Source organism: Rhinolophus hipposideros (assembly GCF_964194185.1).
Source record: "Rhinolophus hipposideros genome assembly, chromosome: 1".
Taxonomy (NCBI): Eukaryota; Metazoa; Chordata; class Mammalia; order Chiroptera; family Rhinolophidae; genus Rhinolophus; species Rhinolophus hipposideros.
Genome location: NC_138047.1, coordinates 66,228,257 through 66,246,417, shown reverse-complemented (window position 1 = coordinate 66,246,417; position 18,161 = coordinate 66,228,257). Strand labels below are relative to the sequence as shown.

Sequence of the window (18,161 nt, the reverse complement as noted above, 5' to 3'; positions counted from 1 at the left end):
TCTAGAATTTCATTGGACCACAGGAGGAGAAACAAGGTTTTTAAAATGGAATCTGAGAGGTTTTAACACCAACTTAAATTTGCTGAGTAAACAGACAGATAGCTGAGAGGGATGAAGGCTTCTGGCCAGATGGAACTAAAATGGGAACCAAAATGGGAAAAACTGGTTCATTTGGAGGAAAACATAAGCGAGTTGAAATATACTATCAATTGGTTGGGAGGAAAGTTATTCTTTTTGATACTGGTTATAAGGTCTTTTCCTTTAAGAAAAAAAAAGTTTTATTAGATGCAAAATGTACTAATTTAAGTGTCTGTTTTTCTTTTGTTTTTCACCCTTTTTTTTGGAAGGTCAATAAACAGAGAAACAGTGTAAAAGGCCTTAATAGGAGAAAAAAGGAGCCAAGGTTAATGTATAAACCACTTGATAAATCAAGTCCTACAGAAATCTTTTAAAATATATCTTTTATTGCTACCTGTACACTTTGTCATTTTGTAATGTAACTAATTTACTTATTTTTACAATGGTAAAATCTAATGAAATTATAATAAAGTACAAAGCACAGTTTATTGTATAGTTTTCTGTACAGGAGTAATATACTCCTACATTAGATTGTTTTATTCACATATAAAGAATTATCTAGATATTGTAAAATTAAATTTTTGTGGCTAGCAAAAAAATTGTGAGTCTGTAAAAAGATCAAAATTTATTTTTGTCTTTGTGATTTTATAACAAAAATGTTCATTAGCAAACAAAATGTTCTACTCATGTTCTTGGGATAAAATGGCAGCTTGCACATAATTCACTATTTTTAAAGGATAAATATTCTTGAAATGCTTTAAAATATGAAATTTCCAGTGTAGCTTTTCACTGGCATTTAAATTGAATGTTGCCTTGTGAATAGCCATTACTCATTAGGAGGCAACAGCCATAGACCGGAAGTGGTAAAAGGCAACTATTACACAATACTTGAGGTGTACTCTTCCTGATTTTAGACTCTAGGGCCTCTTTAGCTTCCCACACTGCCTAAGACCACAGCATAAGCCTATCCATTCTCACAGACCACTTTAGCTTGCATGGCCTACATAGTCTATTCAAAACCAAATTGCTTTGTCCACACTGTTTAATCATTGGCCTCTCCCAACTGGTGACACGAAATCTGTGTAATAATCATGTGACAAGAACATAACATTTCACAGCTGACATAGTGTGATTCCTCATGTTCCTCAGACCGTGATTTATCTAAAGAGGATGTATAGAAGCATAAGGCATAACAAGAAATTGTGTTTCTGTTTGCTTAAGAGAGACCCGGAGAAAGAGTATCATTCAAAACCCCAAATTTCTGAAACGTGGGGAAAAAGCAGACGAAAAATGGGTTTTGGGAGAAAAAATTAAAGAAGGCAATCATTGCATAGATAGAAATAAGAGATGCAAGTCCTAGGCTTTATAAGCACAAGTGTTATAAGGTTTAGATGAAGAGGGGTTGTTTCATTTCTATATTGACCTTGAAATTATTAAAAGAGCAGATTCTCTTATCTTTTGCCGCTCCTTCACAGAACTCCTCATTTAATGGAAATAAACTTTTCTATTGCTGCTTCCTTTACTTGGTAATTGCATGTAAATTGCAGGTAATACAGAAAGATCAATTCAACAATTATATTGGCTAGTGTCTTGGAGAATTTTTGATATAAGATTCAATTTCTCCTAAATCCAATCTCAAATTATTTATAATGTCTTTCTCAGTTTTTAACTTATTTCAAAAAAATCTACTGCAGAACCATATTCTATTTTGTTTTATGAAAAGAAATTTTAAGTGTGTTCAACAAACCTCTTCATTTTCCTACTTTACTTAAAGTCTGGCTCCTTTGTTTCCATTAAAATTATTGAAAACCAATCTTATTATTAAAAACTCTCCTGTTTCAACTACCTGAAGTTTTATGGAAGATCAAAGCTTCCTCATAACCATCCCTTACTCTACTGTTTATATCTGATAGTGACATATATGAGCATGGATATGTCACGTGACTCAGAAGATATGGTAAAAATGAACCTCTTTAGTGAGGTAAAAGAATTGACACTGAAATTGAAATAAAGAAACATTTCATGCCGAGTCTGATACAACTGTAACTGTACCTGCATGCCTAGCTTTCTGCAAACTTTTCTTAACAAAATGGAAACCAAACCCAAATCACTCATGGATCTAAATTCATGATCATTAAACTTGAAGCAAGTTTTAATAATTAAAACAAAATATTTTAACAAAGATTCAGTATTTGGCTGAACCACACTTATGTAGAAAGCTCTGTAGCTTTTATTTCTTCTGACTTTTCAGCTCTCTATGGTGTGTGTATGTAAATAGAGATGTTTAGAACTTGACAGCTAGTGGAAATAAAATTATTTTAAGTTGCTGTCTTTCCATCATCCCTTATTCTGTTGTTGCTCTTGATTTATCCCAGTGGCTGAGAAAACCAAAGAGCAAGTGACAAATGTTGGAGAGGCAGTGGTGACAGGGGTGACAGCAGTTGCACAGAAGACAGTGGAGGGAGCAGGAAGCATTGCAGCCGCTACTGGCTTTGGCAAAAAGGACCAGCTGGGCAAGGTATGGTTGCATGCATTTTATGTTACACTTGCAAGCCTGTAAGATCACAGTGCATTTTCATGCAAGGCACTAAACACAATTAAAATGCTTACTTAGGGAGGGCTGACTGACCCTCCCATCATTAAAATGAACTGCCTTTATATGGGTATTCTTTTTTGAGGTGGTAACTCAGATAAATGTCATGAAAAATGTACAATAATCATGATTGTTTCATATTCTGGAAGAAAGTTAATGAAATGAATGTAATAAATGCCAAAGGAACAGTGACATTTCGGAAAGAATGGGTGTTTTCATGTTAGCTATGAATCTTGGAATTTCTCTTTGTTGAAATATAGCAAATCACATTGTACCCAATCTCCAAATTTTCAAAATTAAGATCTTTTACTTGATTTATTTATGATGACATCACCTACTAAATGGCATTTTTGCTTATCATATAAGAGTTTATTACCAAATATATGTTTAATGGGAACTGAGAAACTTAAAAGGCGTAACAACCAGAAATCATGGTTTTGGGGTGATTTGAGAATTCTCAGAAAAAAATTTTACTTTTCATTTCTGGTTGCAAATGTGACTCTCGTATGATTATATAAAATATATTATGACTTTCATTTTAAACAGATAAAGAATAAAAAATAAGGTGTTGACTAGATGAAATTTTATAAATTTCATGACCGTAGCAACAGAACGATTTTTGCTTTTTCCCTGCCACAATGGTCTCATTGCTATTCCTTGAAACAAATCAAGCATACCCTTGCTCTGGCTCCTCCCTCCGTCTGGAAAGTTCTTCCCTGGAAAGGTCTTATATACTTGGCTTACTCCCTCATCTCCTCGGATCTTTGTTAAATGACACCTTCTCAATGAGGCTTACCCTGACCTGGTTAAAATTGGAACCATACTCCTCACCTCTTGTATTTTTAATCTCTTTATTCTGTAGTTTTTTTTTCCTTTTTTGCCAAAGCATTTATCACCTTTAAAAGTGAAAAATCACTTACTTATTTTTTATGTATGTTGTTTATTTTATTTCTCCCTTTCTGCAATATACGTGCCATGAGGGTAGAACATATTTACTTTGTTCACTGATATCTCACATGTCTAGAACAGTGCCTGACACAGTAGACAATTAAGGAATATTTATTAAATGAAGGAGGAAAGGAAGGAAAGAGATAAGTAAATAACCAGAGTGATCTTTAATCTGTGTCTTTAACAATTATACAGATCGTATAGTAAATGTGGCTATTCAACCATCCAAAAATTATAATCAAAATGATTTGGGACTAGATATACTGAAAACGATAAGAAAGTAGCTTTATTTGCTGGCAAACTATGCCGGGCTGCCTCCATTCTATTTAATCCTATCTAGCAGGCCTACCATGATGGATTGTGAAAACATAGATAATGAAAAAACAGGACCAAAAACCTGTGACATATTTAGATTTCATGGAATTACATTGTCTGGGGCAATTGATGCTCATTATGGAAAATCTAGACTGGGCTTTTAGTGAAGCGAACATTTGAGTCTATGGTTGATGATGGTGGTACTCCTTGGTGCAGCCTCTGCTTTTCAAATAATCTTATTACTTGTGCCAATAATTATACTGATTCCTATTTTCTATCTGAAATTGGAATTACATTTTTAACCTTATTACATTGCAAAAGCTAGGAGAAATTCAAATATTAGTACAAAGATGATTAACCTGTTTTGTGTCCCAGACCCTTTTGCCAATCTAATAGAAGCGATAGACCCTCTTCCCATTAAAAATGTGCACTCACATACACACACCAGAAGGCGTAGCAGGATCGCAGAAACCCACTGACAGATAGGGCCCATGACGTAGACCAATTCCCTGACTGTACAGATTAGGAAAGGGAAATCTACAGAGGGGAAGTAAGCAGTCCAAGGTAACATTGCCACCTCCAACAGACTAGATATAAGTAATGCTTTTCCATCCATCAAAACATAGCTTCCTTTGGGGCTTTTATAAACTAAATTGTGAACCACCAGATTTAACTGGAAAAATTCTTTGCTTTAAAATATTAAGAAACCAGGAAAATATGTACCACACCCCCCTCCCATCCCATTTAAAACATGTGACATAAATTGCAAATAAGGCATGAAAGTGCTTTCTTTCTTACAAAATAAGGCTTGTTTTCTTTTATCCTTCTAAAACACTGCTGTTTAATTTTTAAAGCAGAAATCTAAATGATGTGACAAAATTAACCATTTGGAGATATTTCTCCTATGGGTACTTATAGGTGCTTACAAATTTCTAATATGAAAATAAAGCCATAAAACCTAGAAATGGCAGTATAGCTATAGAAAAAAAACATTGAACTGGGAGTTAAAATGGCTGATTTCCATCCCTGCTCTGTCACTATGAGGCTGGATGACCTTTTGCAGATCTCCTAAGACTCTTTCTCGTATAATGAGGAAACTATACTAGAAAATTGTGTCAAAGCCCAATTTAACAATAAAATTCTGTGTTTCTATAACTTAAGGAAAACACCAATAAACTTCTTTCACTGTGGCCACATCTATGGGATGCCAAAAAAATCTAGGGAGTTCAAATAAAACCATTGAATTTGTTCATTAGAAAATTTGAAATAATTTTATCATTCAAACTGATCAAAGTCATTCTTATGGCTTGAAATAAGCAATTTATTATTGTTTTAACCATGTGTTAATGACCCCATTGAGAAACCCATTCTTCCTCCAAGAAATAATGCTTTTCCTAACCATGTGCCAGAAAGTTTGCTAGGTATTAAGGTTAAAATAATGAGAAAACCATACACTGGTTTTCTCTTCGTTTAGCGTATAGTGTAGTAATAAAGATCGATAATCATCACACAATAAGTGTGTGATTATTAACTGTGATAAATGCTATGGTATACGTAATGCCAACAATTATCAAAAAGATGACAACCCAGCTAGTGTGGGATAAGGGTAAGGGAGGGCATCACAATAGTTTCCCTGAGGAATTAACATTGGAGTTGATATCTTTAAATATATATATATGCAATTAATAAACAAACAGAAGTTAAAAGCAAAGCATTCCAGGCAAAAGCAAAAACAGGAGCACACCTCATGTGGTATGGGGCACCATGTGGAAATCAAAGAGGAAAGTGGTTGGCACCAGAGAAAATAAGGAGGAAGAGGCTGGAGAGGTATGCTGGGACCACATCATAGCTGGCCATGTTAAAAATGTTGGTCTTCATTCTGTGACTAAAGAAATCTATTCAACCTTTTATGCAAGGATGTCAGGTTATAGGTTTGCATGTTAAAAAAAAAAAATGTCTCTGCCTGACTGGGAGGAAACAGATTTAAGGGAGATCAGAGGGTTACCAGGGAACAGTTAGTGGGTTGTGATGGAAAGAGGAGATGATGGCATATACCAAGGTATTGGTGGGAAGAAGAAAGAAATGGATTAAAGACTATGTGGGAGGTAATATCAACAAAATTTGTTCATGCATTTCATGAGGTTTGGGAGAAGAGGGATGTGACAATCGGGGCTACTTGGTGTTAACTTGCAGAGTGGATAAAATTCTGTGCTAGTCTCTTGGTCATTGGTGCTTCTCTTGAAAACCAGGAACACTGCAGAGGAGTGGCTGTGAGAGAGTTCAGACCTCATGACTTTTAAGGATATTTAGCCCATTACTCTCTGATTGAGGGGACAAAGTTTTCTTCCTTCCTTCTTTCCTTCCATCCTTCTCTCATTCTTTTTCTTCTTTGTTCCATTTTGTGTTTCCTTGCTTTGTTTTTTAAAACAAGAGCTCTAGTAGCTCATTTTTATTTTTCTCTTTTTATTTGCTAAATCTATCCCTTTGGGACATGCTAGGTTTGGTGTACTCTGTCTCCTTTTGATGTTAACATAGAGATATGGCAGATACCTAAGTATTTTTGTGACTTTGATCATATGAATGAAGTCACCCTTAATAATAATTTCTAATTATTGGAGATTAAAGGACAAATAAGATATCTTGAATTTTAAGAATTTGTTATTCAAATATTATTAGATCTATTTAATACTTCCAAAATAGTAAATGCATCTTCTGATCTACATTTTATCTGTGTGCACACAAGCGGTTATCCGCCACCCAATTCATTTCCTGAAGCTCATTCATTTGATTGGCATAGTGGACACAGATAACAAATGTGTTCACAGAAATATTCAAGTTTTAAGTTCAAATAACCAGCGATAAAATTTGTTTCCCACTTCTACAGGGAACAAATGAATTTTTGTACCAAGACTATTGCCTAAAGACAGTTAATTTGAATAAAAGTTGCTCTGTGGTGCCACTATGTTTACAATACACAGCTAGTCACTAGAACATTTGCTCAATCTCAATCCCTCAACAGTGTTTTGCGAGTGGCGCAAACACTTGCTGAACAAATGAGTGTTTCTCTCATGCTATCTGGAATGCCCTAGTAGAGTTGGATCCTGAGTGTCCCTGAAGTTTATATTTTTATAGTTTTCTGGGTTTACAGATAGTGAAAGTCTTGAGTAAACTACAAAGCCACTACCTGACAAGTAGTACAGCAGTCAGCTTAATTATCACATCTCATTGAGGCACTGACCAATTTACACAGAGGTGGATAGTTTTCATGCAAGAATTAAGCTTGAAATATTTATTGCCTCAGATAGTTGAAACATGCAGGTTTATGTTTTTTTGTCTTCTTTAGAATCAGAAAAAAATTCCTAAAAGTGCCATTTTGAAAAAATTAGATCAGATTATAAAGAATTTTTACTCTCCCCAGCATAGAAAATGTTGATTTCGAATGGATAGATGCAGGCATACTATGTAATCCCGCCATAATTCACAAGAGGATAACCAACCAAGTGTGTGCTAGATGAATAAAACAAAGCAGGGAAAGTCAAATGTCATGTTTGACATTATGATCTATAACATTTAAGCATCCTTCTACTTACTTCCTTTGACTATCACGTTTAGCTTAACACCAATTTATTTTTAAACACTTGAGTGTTGTGGACCTTCTGATTTAATGATTACAGATGATGGATATTGCCATCACCTAACTCATTTTATGTTGATTTCGCAAATAAGTCAAAGGTCACAAACTTTCAGATTTCTTTGAAGAAGCATACACAGATCATAGGCGTAATCTTATTATTTATAAGAAGGTAATAATAACAGATGTCAACATTAGTAACATATTTTAATTTATAGTAAACTTTCTCCTTAAATGTTTAATAACATTTTTGTCCCAAATGGTTAGAAGTTTGATTCTTGCCTTTGTGCTTGACCTCAGAAGATAGCCTAAACTAAAGATAACACTTAAACTAAAATCTTTGTGGCACAATGAATTCCCTGATTTGTATTTGCGGTGAGAGAGGCATATATTATTAATAGCATTGTAATCTTAGATTAAAGCACAATGTACTAATTAAAGAAAAAACCTAACTGACCTAATTGATTTATTTCAAAATATATAAAATCAGTAACATTTTGCCACATGGTATGTAAAAATCAATATTTTACACTCATGTAAGAGTCTGCTAATGCTGCACACACTGTCTCCGCTTAGAAATACATCCATTATGATGGGCTTTCTTTGTATCTAATATTTCACTGGGCTCAAGATGGATGAATCACAATTCCTAATGACCCTTAATCTTATAAGGTTGTAAATGGGAAAGCACACTATAATTATATATAAAGAGGTAAGGAACATAGGCTTATGGTTTTGTTATTATTAAAATTCAATAGCATTCAGTCATTTAATGGGTACTTTTTACATGCTGGACAGTCAGCTGGGCACTGTGGGGAGTAGACAGAAGTGAATCACATGGATGGCTCCTGTCTGTGTATTGCTCTGAAGAAATGTGCAGTCCAGAGAGGACGACGGACATATTTACTCCTGGGGAAGAGAACATCTCTAGTCTTTGAAAACATGTATGCAGTTATAACAAGTATATATCCATCACCGGAAAAAAAATGGTTTTTGTTAGAAATTAGAAATGACAGAGACCTATTTTTCAATATATATTGTACTTTAAATTTTGTTTTTGTCAATGTATTGTTAAATTACCTCATACATGTAGAGATAATAGCCACGATAACTTAGCTGTTTGGACATAGAAAACTACAAATGCTTCCACCAGCATCATAGGACCAATGGTTAATAATCTGTAAGCATTACAACCACACAATATTTGCATATATATGGCTGCAAATCAAAGTTCAGTCTTCAAAGAACTGATGATGATGATAGTTTTGTTTGTTAGAGGAACATAGCAAGAGTGTGATAGAACGGCTTCAAGTCACACCAACAAACAGCTTTAAATCGTATTTGTGCAATTGGATTATTACTTCATATATGCTTAATGTGGATTAAAATTCTGCTGAATGCAATGTGAGAACAATGGTCATCCTTTTATGAACCTGTCTTCATTGTGCATGTAGTAACATCTATTGCTAACGTTCCTTTACATGTAAAGATGACCTATTTTTGATAGTGTTTTATTAATCAGATACTATAATATGTACGATGATTTCAAACTTAGGTATTTTTTTTAACTTCTATTAGTATCTGAGCCATATTTTCACCTTGTAATTCAGTGGAAACTTGGAAAACTAGCATCAATGTGTTTAGGCGATAGGCATAAAGGGACTGAGATGTGTTTATATATATTATGATATACAAGAGTCTTATTCCAAATTTCAATGATAATCAACTTGTTTGTCCCTAAAAGAAAGAAATACCTTGATTTCCCCCCTTTAAATATAAGCTTTTAGTTTTCTAATTTTTAGGGAAACATTTGATGGTATGTTTGTTTTACCAAGAGAAAATAGAAAAAGAGAGCTTATGGTTCTCAAATATTCGAAATACACAAAAATCGAGGACAAAATATGTTTACTTGAATTCAAGTAAGTAGAACAAAGGTAAATGAGATGCCAGTTGTGTTTTGCATGCAATTATATAATTATGGGAACTAGAGTTGAATGATACAGCTCAAAAACCTAACTGTTCTTCTACGGTAGGAGGGAAAAATGAGTAGTTTGTCAACTCATATATGAGGTAATTCTTTTATAATGAACTTTATTAAAAGTTTACCAAACATTTGAATACTTAAGTTTCATTTTAAATACCTCTCTACCAGGTAATTCTGGAATCGCTAACAAATGTTTATGAACATTCCAAAAATAGTATTTAATTCTTATTAAGGCTATACTGTATGTTAATACAAAGAACGTTGAGCCAGGAATTATGTTTGTTGAACAAGTAATTAAATGAATGACTGAAATAAATAAAGCCAAGAGTATATATTTTATCTTCCTGATTAGAGGTGGAAACTGTCTCACATTTCTTTTGTGTTCTTTATACTAACACAGTATGATAAATCTATTTGGAATTTAATTCATAAGATTGAATTCAATTGTAACTTTATGGATTGTGAAGGATAATATGAATTTTTAATTTAAGGAAATCAGATTTTAACTATCTGATTATATAAGCATAGTATAGTATGCTTACATGGGAATGGTATAAGTGAAAATCCATAATAGCAAATAATCTTCTATATATGTCATATATATGTATGTATATATATATACATGTATATATACATATATATACATATATATATATAATGTATATACACTTTATTTGATGTTGGGAATTCTCAAAAAAGGAAAATTGATCTTTCAATATACACTATAATATTTCATGCCACATGGGTTTTCTGATCATGTCTATATAGCTTTACCTGAGACTCCAATTTTTTCTGAGAGGATCATATATTATTTTCTATCTCTAGGAAAACTGGACAGAAGGTATGTCACTGATTATGAGGATTAATATACTTGCCATGCAAAGCATATAATGACATTTGAAAATGCTCTATCTTTATTTTCTAATACTATAATATATGTAAAGTAGGCACCTTTAAAAATTAATCTCTGCCAAATACTAACAACTGCTCATAGTAACAATTCTTCTCCACGGTATTCTTCCTGCAAAGGGAAACTAACATTTATTTATTTGAAACAAAGGCAGTTAGTTCATACGTGTTCTGACTCATGCTGCTCTATATCTGTGGTTTGATCCACAATGATAGCCAGCTGGCATTTGTCTTCATATCAGGTCCCTTGTTTACCTGCACCATTTGATTTGGTCATATACAGAGGGTGCCAAAAAAATGTATACACATTTTAAGAAAGGAAAACTGTACTAAGATTGTAATACTCAATATATACAGATAATGAAAGATGAATACAAGTCACATTTGACTTCTGCAATTATAAGAGGTGCTCAAAGTGGTTACCATCAGCGTTCAGATACTTCTGATTATAACAATCTATTGCTTGAGCAACGCTGACCAAAGTGTCCACTTGCATATGTTTTTTTGGGGCACCCCTGGTATAGGGAAAGCATGGCTTAGTGTAGAGGTCATGAATTTCAAGTCAGGGAATATGGAGTTGGTCTTGTCACTCTCCCTGTGCAGGATGATATCATTTCACCTCTCTGAGCATGGATTTTTCTCATCCGTAAAATAAAAGTGTTGAATTAAACGAGTCTGAAATGCTTTCAGTCTGTTTAATAGCTTCAATGTTAGGTCAATATGTTCAATTACACATTGCCAGACCTCTAGCGACTCATTTAATCTTTCTAAATGAAAGCTGCTTGTCTGTAACTGGCCAGCCACTGCACAAAGTGTGAATGAGATGAAATAATGTGGGCAAAAGATAAACAATCAACTATAATGCATTATACAGTTAACACATTTTTCTAAGACAAGCCTGCATTTTCTCTTAGAGTTCTGTTAAATGATTATAGAAGGGGTTTTTTCCATATTTGTTGATAGTTTGATGATAATCAGTAAGTAAATTGTGTAACACAAAGAGGGAAAAGCTATTCCTTGAACATTCCACTTTATTTAGTTAAATAAAACGAAGTCACACTACTATTTGTCCTAAGATTTTCTGAAAGTAATGTGATTCCATTGACTATTACACACCTGTTGTAATTAGGAAGAAATGGTTTTGGGAAATGCTGGATTCACAAAGTTAAAGAAGTTTTCTTTGAAACTGAAGACAATCTCAAAGCAGTAATATGTTAGGGGTACAGGTACTGTTTTTCCTAATGCCTTTTTGATGCCAAAGCCAGGGAGAACAGTTCTCGGTGTTCAATGAAACAGAATTGAGATGCTCTGGGCTAACTGACACTGTCCCACTCACACTTTTCCTCCTTTTCTAAATAATGGCTGATTTTTAGGTCCTGAATTAGAGATATTTAGAGAGATTATCAGGACTCAGCATCCCATATCTGGATCCTATTCTTCTATTGCTATTTTTTCTTTCTTTTTTTTCTTTTTTTGCTATGAATTTTTAAATTATTTTTTATTGTTTTATTATTTTTTAATTAAAGTTTATTGGGGTGACAACGGTTAGTGAAGTTACATAGGCTTCAGGTGTACAATTCTGTAATACATCATCTATATATCATATTGTGAATTCACCACTCAGAGTCAAAAAGAAATTGAAGACATATAGCTATTTTCTATAAGATCCCTTGGGACAAGGCAGAAGACATGACCTCCTTCATTCACATGAGGCTTTTCTGCCAAATCCTGATGAAGCTCCCTGACCTAAATGGGGCAGGTTTAAGTAGTTTGGAACTGTGAAAATTGACTGAGGCATTTTCTTGGCTCCTTTATCATATGCCCAAAGACAGGAATGCCCATTAATGAGAAGGAGGTCAGAGATTTTCTCCTCAAGCTAATTTGTGGTGCTAGAACTTTCTAGAATGTGAACAGTTCCAGAGAAGGAACAACCTCAAGTTCATCTGAATTTGACACCTTCATGATAAGCACCAAGGCCTAGTTTAAAACCTTGTATTTAATCATATTTTAGTTATCTCTAGTGTAACAGACTCATTATATTAATATTCAATCAAATTCAAGATTTATTTGTTGCCAGAGCTTAATAGGTACTCAAAGTTCCCTCTCCCTAAGTTCACTTGAAAGTGAAAGTAGTATGCCTGCAAAGGGTAAAGGAGGCGGGATAAGAATAGGACTATCTATGTTCTTGGTGAGGTCTGGTTTTCATCCTACACAATCGCGAATATCCTGGGGTGACTCTCTGATGTGGTATATTACATGGTCTACATGTGCTTGGCTGGTACCCTCGTAACCTCAGATGTCTAGGACAACCACACTTTCCTGTTACTCATTGCTTCTATCCTCCACATTTCTTTTGGCCAGCCCATGACTACTCTTCTTTCCAAGGCCTGACCTGGGCCCATAGGAAACCTAGGAATCTCTATCACACCAGCCTCAACTCTGAGGAATTAGAGTGTGTGGGGGAAAAGAAAGCTTAAATTCTCCAACTAGGTATGCCAGCCCCCGTGCCTGTATGGTTGTTTGTTCACACTCTGATGGTACTGGGAAAGATCAGCAGGTCCTGCTCTTCAGGCAGCATCACACCAAGGAATGAGGCATGAATCCATACTGCTCACAGACATCTCCAAATCTCATGAGTTAACATTTGCCTCCACAGAGGAAATGTTCCACCAATACCTCCCTTTAAATTTGTTTCCCTGAAAACTTCTTCTCCTTCCTTCTTATTTTACTGGTGGACAAATAATGAAAGGGTATGGCACTTAGACTTTAGGAATTTAGTTTTGTTGTCTCAGCTGTGAGATTATTTCGTAGAAATCCTTGCACCTTCTACTTAGATGTGGGATTGGGAAGGGACCAGCTATCACTCAGGGTCATAATGCCCTCAGTTGGTGTTTCACATTTCCAGCAACTTTATATGACAGATGTCCATTCAATCACCAATAATATGGTTGGACAATAAATTGATACACATCATTCAGGAGGACATAGTGAAAATCTGTATTAAGAGCATTGAAATTATGTGTACTCTTTGATGCAACAATTTCACTTCTAAGAATTTAAATGATCATAATTTTAAATATAAGGATATTCATCTCAGCATTGATTCTGTTAGAAAATTGGAGGGGAAAATGGTAGAAATTTGACAATAGGTACTGTGCTCAATGCACTATGGTTGACCCATGCAGTGGTCAGTAGCCATTAAAAGGCTGAGCAACCATTAAAATGTTGGTGTTGAAGAATAGTTAATAAAGTGGAAGGATGCTCTTGCTGCACTAAGTAAAAGAACAGATTATAAAACAGTATGAATAGTTTGTATAGGATAACCTATTTTTGTTTTTAAAAATTCTGTGCACAGTATATGTATTTATAAAAAGCTGAAGTAAATGTATCATCAGGCTCTCGGTTCTCCTTAATAAAGCTCTGTTTGCATTTCTAATTGAATAATTCTTTGCTTGGGGAACTGTCTCTTTCACTGTAGGATGTTTCCCAGCCCCAGGTCTTACTTGTTCAATGCCTGTAATGCTCCCCAGGCATTGTAGCAACCACAAAAAAAAAAAAAAAAAACAAAAACAAAAACACACACACACACACACAAACCTTCAACATTTTCCTTGAGGAACCACTGCAACCAAGTGACTATTTCTGGGTCATGCATAGCAGTCATTTTATGGTCTCCCTTTGCTTATTTATATTTCCTCAATTTCCTTTAATAGCTATGTATTAGATTCCTAACAAAACCATAATAAATGATATTTATATTTCACACTGTTCAACATTTATATGATTAAGCATCCTGCTGCTTTAACCACAATTAGAAACTAAAGTTGCAAATTTTCCTTCTTAGTGTTCCAGTTCCCACTTACATTCATTTTTTTTTAGTTTTATTTTATTTTATTTTATTTTTACATCCCTCACACCGTGAACCCCCCTCCCCCCATCCACCACCACCCTGACCTCACACCGAGCCATCACATTATACACATAAAATTATAGTTGGCATTCATTAATGTCCAGCCTCTGGTGTACAATGTCATGACCAGGCATCCACAGCATCCCTGAGGTGGTCTCCCAAACAGGACACATGTCCATCGGACACCCAACAAAATCCCCAAACACTATTGAATAAGTTCCCCAAAGTAATTCTCAAAAAACCCTGAGGCCATCCTGTGGTCACCAGCCGCCCCCCAATCCCTTCACCCTTCTCCCCATCCCCAACCCCCTCGCCCCCGCCCATCTAACAACTCTCGGTTTTTTGTGTCCCCAAAACTGTTTCTGATTTTTTCATACACATATTCTTTTCTTTAGATTCTGCATATAAGTGAGATCATATGGTACTTGTCTTTCTCTTTCTGACTTATTTCACTTAACATAATGTTCTCTAGATCCATCCATGTTGTTGCAAATGATAAGATTTCTTTCTTCTTTATGGCTGCGTAATACTCCATTGTATAAATGTACCACAGCTTCTTAATCCAGTCGTCTACCGATGGGCATTTCGGTTGTTTCCATATCTTGGCTATTACATTCATTTGAGTGATTCAAAAAAATTATCGTAGCTTCACAGGTACTGGTATAGTTATAGTATAGTTATAGTATATTACAGGTATAGTTATAGTATTCACTGTTCATCCGTTCATCTATTTATTGATTCATTCATGTGGGCCAGATCTGTTAAAGTCATGCTAGATATAAAATACTGTGCAGGCATCATCAGAATTACAGTGACATATAAGACCAATTTCTTATGCTCTAGACATTGACATCTGGCTGTTAATCATAATGGGTATATGTAGGAGTCTGTCAGTCTATGAATATTATGGACCTTGTTTGAATAGTTCTTCTCCAAACCCCTTCTCTTCCCTTCAAGTTTGAAGTAAGGCCATCTCTGAGTAAGGTATCATAGTATTCATAGTCTCTTATTATTTCTCCAAAAACTGTGGTTACAATACACTTCATGATTTCAATTATCAAACCAAATTAAAATATCATTTCAGCAATTCTCTGTTTTGCTATACCGTGTACCACATCCAAATTTTCAGAGAAATTTTAACAAGATTTTTCAGAAGTAATGGGTGGTACTGCCCAAATGAATTGAATAATTAATTTGCTGTCTTAATTTTGACAAGTATGTCTGATCATTCAGGGACTCACAATTTGATTTTGCAAAGTGTTACAAACCTTTTGGGCTCTGAGAAGTATGTCATCCTCTTATATTCATGTACCCTCAAAAATTTGCCTTTCTCATTGTAATATCCTTTATCTACAGCATGCCAATACCCCTAAGTTCCCAAATAACCTTTCAATGCTTTTTGTTAACGTATCTGATAAATGTGTAGGAAGTTGTAAAAATACACTTTCTTGGTAAACTTTTTAACTGTAGTAATTTTAATTCTACTGGAGTTAGATAACCCCATTCACAGTATATGGTTTATTTTGCATGTGAACAAATATTTTGTACCAGTACTGGGATGGCCTTTATATTTTTTAAGGTTTCCCTATAACCTCTGAATATCATCTCGTAAACAGATACTACTTTTTGTTATCTGTAACTAACAAGTTTGATCATATCAAATGCTTAGGGTCACATTTTTAAATAAGTTGTATTTTTGGACCTAAGACCTTGGTTTATTGAAGCATAACAAGGATTGAACCATTGATGTGTGTATTTGGAAGTAGAATGCAGTTGCAAATAGAAAGCAGTTTTTTCAGATTTAAAGAATATAGTCAACAATGTATAAAAAAAAAAACCTGAAGGCATTAGGGGGACAAATTGCCCAGAGTAACTATTAGAAAAAAAAGTGTATTACTTATATCCGACAAATATTTGTGCTTTTATCCTTTATCGGGAGACTGAAATGTCATCCCTCTTTCACATATTCCTCTTTTGTATTAGAAACTAACAGGTACCTTTATAAACAGACACTGTAAGAGACTGACTTCAGTGGAGAGAGGTACTGGCTTAATGTTATAGCTGGTGGTTTAGTGTAAAATGAAATTTATGGTAGCACTTTCTCCGAAATATGTTTGACCTTCTCAGAGTTTGAGCATTTTATAAATGCGTCTACACAGATCTTTATCTTGGAATCCATGAAATGGCCTTTGGCAGTACTTCCTCTAATATCGTACACTGAAAATTTGGATGTTACTATCCAGATTAGTTCTAGAAAATTTGCCACTGGCTGTACACTATCTGTAGCAGCAAACCCCAAGTCCTAATCCTGTTATTTAAGTCCCTGTTTATCCAGCCTTCCTTCCTTTTCAACCATATGGCTCCCAATTACTCAGCAAAACTCTTTGGTCCAGGCAGACAAGTGTCTTCAAAAATACTTCCCAGTGACTTAATACAATGTGCAACTTCTAACTTTGCCTTACTTTTGGGAAGGCTTTTATGCCTACTATCTGAATTTCATTCAGGCTAAAAAGTCCGGCTCACGTCTCCAGAACTCCAAAAAGCTTTTCATAACTGTTCAAATACATAGCAATTTCACTTTACTTAGCTCTCATAGCATTTGCAGATATACTGCACATATTGGGTTGCTCAGGCCAAAGGCATGAAAGTATCCTGGATTCCTTTCCTTTCACGTCCTCCATCCAAAACCTTTAGCTGACCAGTTTACCTGTATTTCAAAATACAGCCTCGATCTTCTCACGTCTTTCTTCACTGCTACCACCCTAGACTAGGCTTTCATTTCTCACCAGGCCTTCTTTCCTGGCCACCTAACTAATCTCCCTGCTCCCACTCATACATTCTAGTTAGTTTGTTCCCAGCCAGTCAGAGTAATTCTTTTAAGACAAAAACCGAATAATTCTGCCCCTGCTCTCAATCATCCAATGGCATCCTATCACACAAATAATGAAACACAAATCCTTTTTTTGGTTTAAAGGCCCTACATTATCTGGAGCTCATTAAGTTCTTATTTCCCATGTCTTTTCTTTTTGTACACTGCCCTCCAGCTATGCTGGCCTCCCTGCTATTCTTCAGAGCTGCCAAGCACATTTCCAATACTCAATAAGTTCATGTAAAATGAGTTTTATTCATTTAGTTGTAGACTGTTTCCTTCTTCTGGAGGCAATGATAAATAGCATAGTCTTCTTGAAAAAAACTGACTGCCCAGAATTATGATCTAAATTTTGAAGGACAAACTACATGGAATGTACTATAAAATGACAACGATATCATTCTCTACTTCAGATTGCCATGTGCATAGTAGCAATTTAGTATATTATAGAAGATGAACCCATTATAATGAAATTACTTGTATCTTTCATACACCAAAGTTCTTGCTTTTCCACACTTTTATAACAATCTAATTGATTTTACATGTATACATGAAATTAGCGTTCTCCTTAAGAACAAAGCAATTGTTTCACTCATGAGAAAAATGTTGGGGATTTAAAAACTGCTTATCATTATACATTATTCATATTCCATTAAATATTTTCTTAGTAAATCACACAAATGAGATTGATTGCTGCACAGATGGGCAGAACCACATGCATCCAATACTAGGCAGTTGGTGAGAATGTGTATGATACCAGAAAGAAGATTAGGAATGTGGAGGCAGGAAGTCTCTGATTGCTCTTGAAAAAGATGATCCTTTGCTCCTGACTCTCCATTATGTGTTTTCCTTTGAAAGTAATTACTCCCAAAATAACTTTCCATGTTTTATATCCAAACACATACTCAGTGTTTCCTTATGTAA

At 34.8% G+C, this 18,161-nt stretch overlaps 1 protein-coding gene across 6 annotated transcripts in view; it reads left to right on the top strand.

The window, feature by feature from the left end:
* The window catches only part of SNCA (synuclein alpha), a 108,353-nt gene that overhangs the window by 14,684 nt on the left and 75,508 nt on the right, over nucleotides 1-18,161 (top strand). For all 6 annotated transcript variants that reach the window (XM_081030457.1, XM_081030455.1, XM_081030458.1 and 3 more), the window contains one exon: nucleotides 2,454-2,596. In XM_081030457.1, coding sequence (XP_080886583.1) covers nucleotides 2,454-2,596 — 143 coding nt within the window. The remainder of the gene's footprint in view (nucleotides 1-2,453; nucleotides 2,597-18,161) is intronic.